The sequence below is a fragment of the Herpailurus yagouaroundi genome, unplaced genomic scaffold, assembly GCF_014898765.1.
Source record: "Herpailurus yagouaroundi ecotype Mexico unplaced genomic scaffold, PumYag 216, whole genome shotgun sequence".
In the NCBI taxonomy this organism is placed as follows: domain Eukaryota; kingdom Metazoa; phylum Chordata; class Mammalia; order Carnivora; family Felidae; genus Herpailurus; species Herpailurus yagouaroundi.
Window position 1 is genome coordinate 618,869 of NW_024412447.1, and position 12,800 is coordinate 631,668.

The 12,800-nt window shown below is 65.5% G+C and overlaps 1 protein-coding gene across 1 annotated transcript in view; it reads right to left on the bottom strand.

The window, feature by feature from the left end:
- The window catches only part of ADAP1 (ArfGAP with dual PH domains 1), a 26,769-nt gene extending 14,334 nt beyond the window's left edge, over window positions 1-12,435 (bottom strand). Inside the window, exons 1-5 of the mRNA XM_040455629.1 lie at window positions 12,305-12,435; window positions 7,467-7,558; window positions 4,412-4,508; window positions 2,620-2,735; window positions 2,380-2,524 (exon numbers count right to left, since the gene is read on the bottom strand). Coding sequence (XP_040311563.1) covers window positions 2,380-2,524; window positions 2,620-2,735; window positions 4,412-4,508; window positions 7,467-7,555 — 447 coding nt within the window. The 5' untranslated portion in view covers window positions 7,556-7,558; window positions 12,305-12,435. The remainder of the gene's footprint in view (window positions 1-2,379; window positions 2,525-2,619; window positions 2,736-4,411; window positions 4,509-7,466; window positions 7,559-12,304) is intronic.
- Window positions 12,436-12,800: the final 365 nt, after the last annotated feature.

A 12,800-nucleotide genomic window follows, 5' to 3' on the forward strand; every position in this document is an offset into this window, starting at 1 on the left:
GGGGGGGGGGGGGGGGGGGGGGGGGGGCAAGCACGGGCCCCAAACTGCTCTGGCTCCCGGGCCACGTGGGTCCCGACGGCCAGCCGCCAGGAGGCCTAATTCCAGCAGCGGCAGTATTTTCGGACGGGCGCTGGCCGGGGTCCCCGACTGGCCCCAGCAGCAGGACGTCTTGGCCCGGAGCCCGAAGCCAGCGGCCGGCCGTGTTCACACCCGGCCCTGCCATGGGGTAGGCCTGCCCAGCCCTGGCCGGGGAAGGACGCCCGCCCCCCACACCCGGGGCCACACCCCGGGGTTCTAGCCCCCTGCAGACTCCGGGGCTCCTGGCCATCGCGTCGCACGCCTACACAGCCTGGGGGGTCTCGGTGCCCCACCCTTCCCCACACCCCTGCCAGAGGGGTCTCTCCAGGCGGCACGGGGCCCAGGGTGCCCTGCGGACGCGCACCCCTGGAGCTGGGCTGAGCGGGGAGACTGCTTACTCCCAAGGGCTGACCAGCCCCGGGGCAGAGGCCAGGTGGTTCACTCAGCATTTACTAAGCGCCTACTGTGTGCCGGGCCCCACCACCCCCTGGGAAGCCAGACTGGCCAGCCCACCTCCCGGCCCCACTCGCTGCCTCTCCCCAGAAGCCCCGCGTGGAGCGCCAGGAGGACGTGCGGGGAGAAGGTGCCGGGCCCCCAGGGGACAGCGCTGCTCACCCCCCGGGGCGGCCCGAGCAAACCAGAGGAACGGACCGTCCCCAGGGCGGGCCGGCGCCCGGGCTGGACGTGCGGGGAGAAGGCGCTGGGCCCCGCCTCGGCCGCAGGGGCTGCAGAGCCGCTCGCTCGTTGACGCGGACGGGGAACCGCCACGCGCTTCTCACACGACGCAGAGAGAACGGACACCACATTCCCGTGAAAGCCTCAGCACAACGCTCGCGGCGGCTGCAACCGGACACAAGCTGGGGACTCGTCCGCGCACACGACACTTTTCTGTGCGGGAAGGAGCGCCGGGGACGGGCGCAGCGCGGGCCAGTGTCGGGCGTGTCACGCCACACTCCAGAGGTGCCACGTCACTGGCTCCACGTAGTGACTCCGGGGCAGAGCGGGGGCCGGGAGGGGAGGCCGGCGATGGCCTTCAGGGTCCTGGTTGATTGGGAGTGTCCCGTATCTGCCTTTGTCACGGCTCACAGAACTGTCCCCTTCACGGGCACGGAGCTTATACATGGATTGTATCTTTGATTTCTTAACTGGAGCCGGGACACGTGGCTTCCCGTGCCCAGACCCGGGGCGGGCGGCCCTCCCAGGATGGAGACGCCCGGTGGAGAGGCGTTCTCTGGGCACAGAGACAGGGCCCGGGGAGGCACCAGGGAATCGGAGGCCCACGGCAGCCTCCTCCCGAGAAGGGCCAAGACCTGGTTCCCGGCCTGTAAGTAGTTCTAGACCCTGAGAGGTTGACACAGGGTCCCGGGCCTGGCCTCCCTTGCCCCCCTCTCCCTGCTGCCCCAGCCAGCCCGCCAGTCTCCCCGCCTGCTCCCGCAGCCCTCCCCGCCCCGCTGGGGGACCGGCACAGCCCTCCGCGTGGCCAACTCCACACGCCGCACACCCCGATCCCCACGCACAACATACTCGAGGGAGCAGCCAACAGTCCCGAGCCCCGTGGGGGCCCGCTCGCATCCACGTCGGTGCGGGGGTGAGGGGCCCGTCAGCCTGCCCCCTCCCAGACAGACCCCCCCCCGAGCACCTTCACTCTACGGGACCCCACCAGCCACCACCCCAGGGATGCCTCAGGCCCACTGGCTGCCCCGCATGCAACGCTATTTGATGCTTAACAACGACTCCATGCTGAGCACTGTGTCCTCCCCGCTACACAGATGGGGAAACCGAGGCACGGGGGGATGGGCTCTGTCACACAGGGAGCCCCTGGGTCATCCTGTGACAGTGAGGACAAAGGCGGGGCAGGGTGCAAACTCGGGACGGGCCCTGCTTTGCACAGACAGGAGGGGACACAGGGAGATGGGGCGAACCACCCCCGCCCCCAGCCCCGGCAGGAACGGGGTCCGAAGCCTCGGCAGGAAGTGCTGTGTCTGTCGGTGACTGGGGGCGGCCTGGACAGCCAGGCCCTCTGGACAACAGGGGGCATTGTCCTCCCAGTGAAAGGCGGCCATTGAGGCCCCGGCTCGAGGCGGGGCACAGGGTGGGGAGGCAGCCGTCACCAGGGTCACCCCTGCAAGCTGGGGTGGGGCAGGTGGAGACACCCTATCTCTACACACCCGCGACCTTGCCCAAGGGCGGGGAGCGCCAGCCTGGTGCCTGTCTGTCCAGGGTCCATCCGGAGCCCGGGCCGTGTGGCTGCCCCTTGCCCCGCGCTCCCAGGCACCAGGCGGTGCCTGGCCTGCGCGTGACCTGGCGGGAGCCCAGGGCCCACTCCACACCTGGCGACCACACGGCACTACGAACTACCCCGTTCTCGGCGGCCCCGCCGAGTCCCCACAGCCCTACGATGCCCGAAGGCGCCACCAGCTTCTCGGTCTTCCCTGCAGGCCGTGACCTTGACGTCTTCGAAGAGTGCCAGTCAGCTCTTCGGGTCAGGGCCCCTCACGCAGGTCCGTCTGGGGTCTCCCTGAGGCGGAGCAGAGGCTTTACGTCTTTGGCCAGGAGGCCACGGAAGCCACGCTGCCCGTGCACCGGGGCCCCGTCCAGCCCGGTTGCCGCGCGTCAGGCGGGTCCAGCAGCTTCTCTGCCAGCGACACCCTTTCCCTCTGTCCTAATCCGAGTCCACGGGAAGACGCTGGGGGACGTGCCAACCCCGCCCCTCCTCCAGCCCCCGTGGGTCTCAGCCCCGCCGTGGGCCCGTCCACACCTGCTCCGCCGGGAGTTCGCCCGGGACCCGGCCCTCCCTCCCTGGCCCGGCCCTCCGTGGGCTCACGGGCGTTGCTTCCCCTGTGGCACCTTTGGCGCCCACGTCCCCTCACACAACTGTGCCGAGCCCTTCCTCCCGGGGCCACGTGTGGTGGTCGCCGGCCGGCCCCACCTCCTACTGGGGGCGCAGGCTCCCGCCACGGCCCCCCCCCCCCCCGAGCCACAGGGTGGCCACGGCTTTGCCTCTGCTGTGCCCGGGCCTCACCGGGCTCCCGGGGCTGGAGGCCTCCCCGAGCCCCGCATCTCCCTTCGTCCCCCTCCGAGGGGCCCGGCTACACTGCATTCGGATGGCCAGTGGGTGTGTCAGCCCCTGGGCCCGAGAAAGTGTTTTTCGGGCAGGAAGTGCTCCCGGGAATCCCCTGGTGGTCCTCACAGGCCTGGGGGAGGGGCGCCCGACGAGGAACCACAGGGCCGGGACTCCTCAGTGGTTGCCGGCCCCCCAGGTGCCCCTGCCCTACCCCCTGGACGCCGGCCTGGGGTGGGGGGGGCCGCTCCCTCCGTCTCAGCGGAGCGCTGCGCGGGCTTGGGGTCTGGGGCGCCCGGCCAGCCGGGCACCGGAAGCTGCAGGGCCTGGTGGCCTCGGAGGGCCCCGTCTGGGAGACCCAGGAGGGCACGTGTGGGGCACTGGGGAGGCCTCTGTGGTGAGCGGGTGAGATCCAGAGGCCGTGTGGGGCCGTGGTTCCGGCTCCTCTGGGTCCCCAGGCTTGTGGGGTCGGTCCCCGAGGCCGACCTCTGAGGCCCATGCGCCAGCACCTCCCACGTGACTTGGAGCGTGGCCTTGCCCCGAGGGGGAGTCCGGTGAGGACCCGGGCGGGGGCCGCACACGGCCCGCGTGGGCCCTGGAATCGGGACGCCAGTGCCCTCCACCAGCCCCGCAGGGTCCGGCGGAGAGGCGACCGTCTGCGCGGCTGTGGCCTTGTGGGGCCACGGGCTCGGGGCCGCTGCTGTGTCCCTCCTGAGGACCCCCTGCTCCTGGCCTGTCTCACACACGCACGAGATGCCGGGGACGCTTCCCGAGGGGAACAGCGGTGGCAGCAGCTTGGGGGAACGGGTTCTAACGGGCAGAGAGGACTCCCGGCTGGCCCCGCGGCCGCGGTGGGAGGCACAGGGGGGACCTGGCCCTCGTGGACCTCAGCGCCTGGGATGGACCCACGCACTCCGGCCGTGGACCGGTCTGGTGCCCGCACCCCTCACTTCCGGAACCCAGCAGGGCCGCTCCCATCACCCCTGCCCCATCTTCCGGCCCCGGCCCCACCCAGGCCGAGTCCGTCACTCCCCTCCCACCAGCACCTGGTCACCCTTCGGGTGCCCGCCGCGGCCCCGAGGCGCCAGCCCCGTCGTCGGAGCTGTGCTGTGGGTGACCGTGGGGTCTGAGCACCGGGCCGCCCAGCTCAGTGTCAGGAGGACCGGACACGGGCCAGACCAGTTAGGCCTGCCAGCGCCTCGGACAGGGAGGAGAGACACCGAGACAGGCAGGGACAGAGAGATGAGGACACAGAGAGACACACAGAGGGACACGCGCGCTCTTACCTGCGGAGTACGGCTCCTGCTTCTCCGGGTGGGTGAACTCCAGCCGTTCGTACTTGGCCCGGATCCACTGCTCCCGCAGGAGCCTGGGGAGGGAGGGCAGAGTGAGCCCCGGGCCGAGCGGGACCGCGGCGCGTGGGGGCTCCTGGCACCCCACGGACACGCGGCCACTGAGAGCGCGCGTGTCCACCGCTTGCAGACGGCAGGGCCGAAGGGCCGCCCGCTTTGATTTTTAAAATCATTTGCGATCAGACAGGTCTGCCACTAACACCTCCTCCTAAGAAAAGAAGAAATGGCCCTCGGGGGCGCCTGGCTGGCTCAGCCGGAGGAGCCTGCGACTCTTGATCTCGGGGTTGGGAGTTCAAGGTCCCGCACTGAGGGCAGAGATTTCAAAACAAAGGCCATGTCTTCATTGCCCAAAAAAATGGCTCTGATTCACGTGGCCGTAACGCGACCACCGAAAGCGCGGACTCTGGCAGCTCACGGCGCCTTCCCAAGGTTATGCCGCCGTCACCCCAAAGAGGACCCCATGCCCACCCGCGCCCCCCCGCCCCCCCAGCCCCCAACCACAGTCCACTTCCGCACGGAACCGGGCGGGTACGAGGCTGTCTGGGTCAGCCCCACTGGGGCGTCATTCCTTTCCGTCCACCGGCCCTCGAGGCGCACCCCCGCCCACCGCCCCCCGGGAGGGCTGCCCCAGAGGCGGCAGAGGGCCGTGTGCCCGGAGCGCCCGGTCATGCCCGTGGTGGGTCCTGCCAGACGGCCCGGCGCCCACGGCCCTCGCGGCCCCTCCACCGGGCGAGGCAGCGGCTTCCTCGCCCTCCTCGCCCTGCGGCCCCTGGGGCCCGACCCCCCTCGGAAGGGGCCATCCGACGACACGTCGGGGACCCTGGCACGGCCCTCGGGCTCGGAGGCCCTTCCCGCCGCGTGCGGGGGCCTCCCCGGGCCCGGCACAGAGGCTCCCGGTGGCAACAACGGGACTAAGCCCTGGAGGCAGGCACGGGAGGGGGTCCCCACGCTGCTTGGCAGGCGCATCCCGGACCGCTCGGCCCCCGGGGACCCCACGGCCAGGGTGTCGCGGCAGGGGGCCCCGCCCTCCGGAGGCCATCTGGCCCGGCCTCCCGCACCAGGGAAAGCCGGCAGCGACGGGGTTCCCGCTACACGTGAGGCCCGGCGACGAGGGAAGCAGTGTCCACACCCCGTCTCGGGCCTCTGATGAAGCCCCAGACATGCTCTACGTTCTCGGGAGCTGAGGGCGGCCAGGCTTCGCCGCCCCCCCCCCCCCCCGACCTCCAGGATGTGGGAACAGTGAATTTCTGTTGCAAAAGCTGAGCACCCGGTGTTTCGTCACCCTGGCCCCCGGAAGCCAGCACGGGGCCCCTGCCAGCCACCCTGCCCGCTGAGGGCTCGGGGGGCTCCTCCAGGTTCCGCCGAGGCTGCCTGCTGAGCCCACGGCACAGGAGGCCAGGGGCTGGCTGACAGCAGAGGGAAAACCGGGAGGGCCCTGGTGACTTTCTTCCCGCCGTGTGAGGCCCGAATGCCAGGCCAGCAGGGCAGACACGGGAAGGGAACTGGGTCCCGCCCCCCTGGGTCACCGCCTGACACTAACACGGCCTGATCCCCAGGCCTTCTGAGCACGGCTCCTCATGGGCCCCGTGCCCCGGGCAGGGGGACACACACACACACACCCCCCCCCAGGCCATCCTCACGACACGTGGGAGCCTCCCTGGCTCCGCAGTGTGCACATCTGAATCCCCACGGTTTACAAAGGGATTCCACCACACCTCCTACCGCTGCATGGCTGTCCACAGGGAGCTTGGTGGGTCGGCTGCCACACCTCCCTGGTCAGCTTTCCCCACGAGGGGCTGGGACCTCACCCCTGCAGATGTCTGCACCCTCCTGGGCCTCTGGGGCTTGGCCTGGGCAGACCTGAACACCCACGGAGTGTGGGGGCCGTGGCAGGCTCGGCTCCCACAAACCTCCACCTGGCGGAAGCTTCTGGAAGGCAAGGCCTGCCCCGGGTCAGCCCGCTCACCACCCTGGGACGCCCAGTCACCTGATGGGTCCTGACCACACTGCCCCGGCAAGGGGCAGGGATGGTCTCTGTGAGCATGTCCTGGCAAGGGCGTGGCCTGTGTTCCAGTCTGTCCCTTGTCATACACTCAGACAGAAGGGACACATGGGGACACATGCAAATAACCAGACCACAGGGCAGCCTGTGGCCGGGGCGATAAAATCACATCTCACAAATAGCTGTCCGGCCTCGCTGATTCATACTGGGACGTGAATGGCCTGGCGTGGCCTCAGGGTCCAGATTTCCCCGGGAGCCCAGAAGCAGTGGGGTCTCAGGACGTGACACGGTGTCTGCATGGGGGTGGGTCCCTGGCAAGGCGTCCTGTCCCCAGAGACCCGCAGCCAACAGCATATCACCGGCCCGGAAGGTGGGTGGGCCAGGTCCCCACCTTCCTTTCCAAGAAAGGGCAGCTCACCCCCAGGCAAGTGGCCACGAGGTCTCCCACCTGCCCCCATGGGAACAGGGCTCCCCAGCATAGAGACCACGTCCCAAGTGCTGGTTCCAGCTCGTCTGCTGGCATCTGTGTTACCCTGAGAAACTCACCCAACCCCTCCGGGCCCCCAGGAACACCCTTGTCAAAAGAGGGCCATTCGTTCTGAGCTGTGGCTGCCACCGTGGAAGAAGAGAGGCGGTCGGCGGGGGGCGGGTCTGGGTGACACCCCAGGGCCAGGCCTGTGCTGGGAGCAGAGGACCGAGGCGCCCCGGGTGGCGATGCCCAGGGAGGGAGGGAATGCAGGGAGGTGTAGTGATGCCGGGGGAGGGGATGACTGGCTTGGGTGGGGGCACGGGGGGACAGGGGGACACCCTGAGACAGATGGCCGCACAGGTGCAGCTTCTCAGCATCCTCCTCAGACCTCCGGGGAGTGCTCGAGGGCCCCCAGCAAGGACCCCACCGCCCAGCCACGGGCCCGGGCCCGCACCCGCCCCCCTCCGGTCTTCCAGCCCCAGACAAAACCGCTCGGCGACTTACTGACAGTCAGAGGACGTGGGCCGGTAGTAGAAGGGAGGCACTTTGGACTCATACGCGTCTCTCGCAGCGTCATTTCCATGGGAGGCCATGAACTGCGGAGAGAGGACAGGGTCAGTGCTCCCGGAGGCCGGGGCCGGGCCGGCTGAGCCCCAGCTGCTGCTGTCCCAGCGAAGGTATTTCGCAGTGGCCGCAGGGACAGGACCTGCACTTCCGGCCAGAAGGGGTGCTGGGGAGGGTGGCAGAGAGGCCGGGCCCTGCATACATCCCCCGGGACGGCAGCGCTGTGCCCTCCGCCCGAGGTGCCCCGTCCCTGCCTCACGCGAGGCCCGCCGTCCACTCATCTGACCCACACGGGCAGGCGGCCCTCGAGAACTGGACACAGCGAGGGCCCCAGAGATGGAGACTGGCCCGGGGCAGCAAAGTGCGTGTCCCCCGAGGCGGACGGACAGCAGGAGTCAGGAGTGGGGAGCAGGGCACTTACACGGGCAGTGTGGGTGGGCAGTAGGTGCAAAGGCCCTGAGGAGGGTGCTTGGTGTGCTGGTGTTGGGCGACATCCCAGGGCCGGTGTGGGGAGCAGGGAAGGGGCCAGAGGGGCCTGACCTCACAGTGGCCTAAATCCCTTGTGTTCCAATCCTGCCTCCTTCCCGAAGCCTCCAGGGAAAGCCTTTCTTCTAACAGCATGGAGCTTTGGGGACCACTGGGTCGTGACCATGGACGACCCAAGTGGGTCAACTGGAAAATACCACCAACAGTAAGACACTTGAGCAAAAGGCTGGAACCAAATTAGAATTCTGAAATCAGAATTCTATGTATCTGAAACCTCAGCCGAGAAGCAGCCTCACAAGAAATGCTCAAAGTCTCCACAAGGCAAAACTTAACACGCTCCTGAGGGATGAGCACAAAACTGTGCACAGAGACCCGTGCCTGGGAGGGGTGGGAACATGCCGCCTCCTTATGTTAATCTATGTGCTTTTGGAAGTTGTCAAAAACAAAACGGGAATAGCCGTTTTTAAAGCTAGCAATGGTTCTAAAGTTCATTTTAAAGTTGACAAGCAGGGTAGGGGCGCCTGGGTGGCTCAGTCGGTTAAGCGTCCAACTCAGCTCAGCTCGTGATCTCGCGGTTCGTGGATTCAACCCCCACGTCGGGCTCTGTGCTGCCAGCTCAGAGCCTGGAGCCTGCTTCGGATTCTGTGTCTCCCTTTCTCTCTGCCCCTCCCCCGTTCATGCTCTGTCTCTCTCTGTCCCAAAAATAAATAAACGTTGAAAAAAAAAAATTAAAAAAAAAATAAATAAATAAATAAATAAAAAAAACATAAACCTTAAACAAATTTTTTTAAAAAATACAATTAACAAGAAAAAATATTCTAGAAAATTCTGTAAATGAAGACTCTTCCTACCAGATATTAAAACCTGTTACTGACTAGAAAGCCTAATCAATGAAACCAAGAAAAGTTCCAGAAATCGATCCGCTAGAATCTAATACTGACATTAAGTGGATTTAATAGGATTAACGCCCATCTCCCATCAGCGAGGGGCGCCCACTGGCTGATCATCAGTGGGGGCAGGAAACGCAGAAACCATTGGAGAGAAAGTGTGGCTGGACGCAGCCTTTCAGTGACATAAGTTCCAGCTGAATTGAAGCTGTGATTTCCAAAATTAAACAGTAAAAAGAGTAGATAAGAACCATGGTATAATTTTTAAAATCATGTTAGGAAAACACAGGAGGAAATCTCCCATTAATGTCTCCCGTCAAGACGTGGTTTCCTAGATGTCCCACCACAAGCACAAACAACCAGAGACAACAGTGGAACTTCAGAATTAAAAACTGTGCTCCAAAGGATGCCATCGAGAGAGTGCAAGCGTGGTGCTAAATAACAGCAGCCGGGCGAGAAGGGCACAGCGCGTGGCCGCGGGGCCGGTGGCACTGGGTCCTTGGACGTGACGGGAATACTTGGAAACAGACAACATGACCGTGGCAGACGCCATCACACTGTTCCCTTTAAAATGGCGGGTTTGGGGGCGCTGGGGCGGCTCAGTCACGTGTCAGACTCTTCACTTTGACTCAGGTTATGATCTCACAGTTCATGAGTTCGAGCCTCGCGTCGGGCTCTGTGCTGACGGCGTGGAGTCTGCTGGGGATTCTCTCTCCCTGCCCCTCCGCCATTCGTGCTCGTGCTCTCTTTCTCGCTCTCAAAATAAATAAATAAATGTAAAAAAATAAAATAAAATGGTGGGTTTTCTGTTATGTGGTTTTCACCTCAGTAATAAAAAATATATACGTATATAGCTCTTCAAGAATATACATTTCTTTTTTTTTTTTAATGTTCATTTTTGAGAGAGAAAGAGAGACAGTGTGAGAGGGGTAGAGTCAGAGAGAGAGGGAGACACAGAATCCGAAGCGGGCTCCAGGCCCTGAGCTGCACAGAGCCCGACGCGGGGCTCGAACCCGCGGACCGTGAGATCATGACCTGAGCCGAAGTCGGACGCTTAGCGAACTGAGCCACCCAGACACCCAAAAAATTGGTAAAGGATTTGCGTGGACGTCTCTGTGGAGCACGTACGCAGACAAGCCGGCCGGTGTACGCGGAGATGCTGACCGCCTGGTGCCCACGAGGGCGTCTAGAATCAGAGGCAGGCGGTACGATGCGTTGGGGACCCGGGGACCACCGTGCACTGCCAGGGGCCACGTGCACCTGTCCTGGACCCCCTGGGAGGCCCCCAGGTGTCAAACAGAGAGCCCCGTAAGGCACAGCGAGGCCAGGCCATTCCCGGAGGAAGGCGACCCCTGCCCCTGACTGTTCGCAGCAGCACTTCCTGTGGAGCCGAGGGAGTCACGCAGCCCAAGAGTCACCGATGGACGGGCGAGCCGAATGTGGCCTGTCCACACAGCGGGAAGCAGTCCACGATAAAGGGGACGACCACGTGGCTGAACCCTGAACACATGGTGCTCCGCGGGGGAAGGAAGTCAGAGGCCACGGGGGCGGGGGGGGGGGGGTTGGGGGGGTGGGGGGGGGCGGGGCGGTCCACTGACATGACCCGCCCGGAAGACGTATCGGGACAGAAAAGCAGATGTTACTTCCAGTAGGGGCGGGGGTGGGGGTCGTGGAGGGAAGGGGGAGGGGCTGCTGAGGGGCACAGGGTTTATTTTGGGAAAATGTTCCAAAATCAGGCAGTGGGGCCGGTTACGCAGCCGGAAACGTGGTGAAATCGCGTCCGTTCACACCTCACAAGGGCGAGTGGCCTGGCGTGAGAGCTGCGTCTCAGTAACGCCCTTGTGAGTCAAAAGAAGCCTGGGGCAGAGCGGGCCCCTCTAGGTACCCAGAGACCCGAAAACCACAAAACGCTGATAATTTTGACTCCACCAAAGTAAAAATTTCCGCTGCACACAGCACAAGCAGAGTCAAAAGGCAGCGCGAACCAGAGGGCCATACTGTCTCGAAGGGTCAGACCCCCAAACGTGGAAAAACCCGAGAAAACGAAACAGCTAACAAGGTGTCAGCCAGGGCGCCAACGGGAGGCCACGGATGAGACGCAGAGGACGCCAACCCACGCCACGGACGCTCAGCGTCACTCATGATACAAAATGCCATAGGGGCGCCTGGGCGGCTCGGTCGGTCAAGCGGCCGACTTCGGCTCAGGTCGTGATCCCGCGGTCCGTGGGTTCGAGCCCCGCGTCGGGCTCTGTGCTGACGGCTCAGGGCCTGGAGCCTGTTTCGGATTCTGTGTCTCCCGCTTTCTGACCCTCCCCCGTTCGTGCTCTGTCTCTGTCTCAAAAATAAATAAACGTTAAAAAAAAAAAAAAAAAAAAAGAGGAAAACAAGGATCCCGCAGGGACACAGCAGAGGAGGATCCCGGGGCCAGGGTGTGCGGGTGACGCGAAGTCTCCCGGAATCACAGTCACGTGACCTCCCACGTGCAGGAATTAAGGTTCCAGGACCTGCCACGGGTCCCGCGGTGGCCTGGCGGTCACAGGAGGTGGGGAAAGGCAGAGCTGGCGTGTCTGTCCAGGGGCCTGGTTCCATGAACCACGAGTCTCCACCGGGGGGGTGACTCCGCCCCGGCGGGCAGGACGGGGGCCACGCTCGGTCACAATACTCCTTGTGGGCACGGGGCTCGGTACCAAACCACGGCGCCCCAGGTGCTCGTGGGCAGGTGGACGGGCAGACAGGACGAGGCCTGTCCACGCAGCGGACGTCGTCCCCCACAGAAAGGCCGAAGCCCTGACAGGCGCTACCAGGCGGGCGGAGCCTGGCCACGTGGCACTCAGGGAAAGCGGCGGAGGCCAAGGCCACCTGCTGCCTGCGCCCTTTCACGAAAATGCCCACGACAGCCACGTCTGTGGAGACGCAGAGCCTACGGACACCGCTCGGCCTGGACCGGACGGCGAGGAGCACGGGTTCCCTCGTCGGGCGTGAGATGCCCTAAAAGTGACTTCGGCGACAGTGGCCTGACCATGGACCCACCGGAAACAGCTGAGCTGTGTGCTTCGAAAGGGCGAACCGGGGGGCGGACAGCACAGGACACGAAGGCCTTGCTCACCCCATAAACCTGTCCCCTGCCCCGCCCACCCCTCCCTGCCCCCAGCCCCCTGGGCTCCCCGCACCACCGCCCTGCCCTCACCCCTCTTCCCCTCCCCCCCACCTCCCACTCCTCAACCCCCCCGCCCCCCACCGCTCCCCCCTCACAGTGCCAGCCACAGCCAGGAGCCGGGAACACCGGGGGTGGCCACTTCGAGGTGTCTGTGACCCAGGGGGCCGGGCCGAGGGCCCCGTGGGGGGTGCGGCCGGACCACAGGGGCTCCTCCGACCCCCCGCAGCCCCATCCCCTCGGGGCCGTACCTCCACTTGGGCCTCCTCCCAGGCATCCAGGCGGATTGACTTCACCTTGCTGACCTGGGGGATGTTCCGGTGGATTCCCGAGCAGCTCAGGCAGATGAACACCCCCAGGGTGTAGGAGGCCCAGTCGGGATCTGGAAGGCAAAGGCGAGACCCTCAGGGGCTGGAGCTCGGCCGGGCCTCTCTGTGGCCTCAGTCTCTCCACCTGTGCGACGGGAGACCGGCGAGGAGATCCCCGGGGCGCACCGGCTCTGTGCCCCGCGCGGGGTCCCTGCCACCAGCCACAGGTGAGCGGCCCCACCCCCGAAGTCCCAGCTCCACAGACGCCCGAGCGGACGCGCCGCGGCCACGGAGACGTGCTCGACAGCGACACTCGATCGGCACCAAGTGCGCCGGGCGCGACGGGGACGCTGGCTTGGCCACGCGCCCACGCGCTCGGACGTACCCCGACGTCTCGCTCGGTGCAACAGCCACGTGCGTATGCGGATGGCCCTTGACC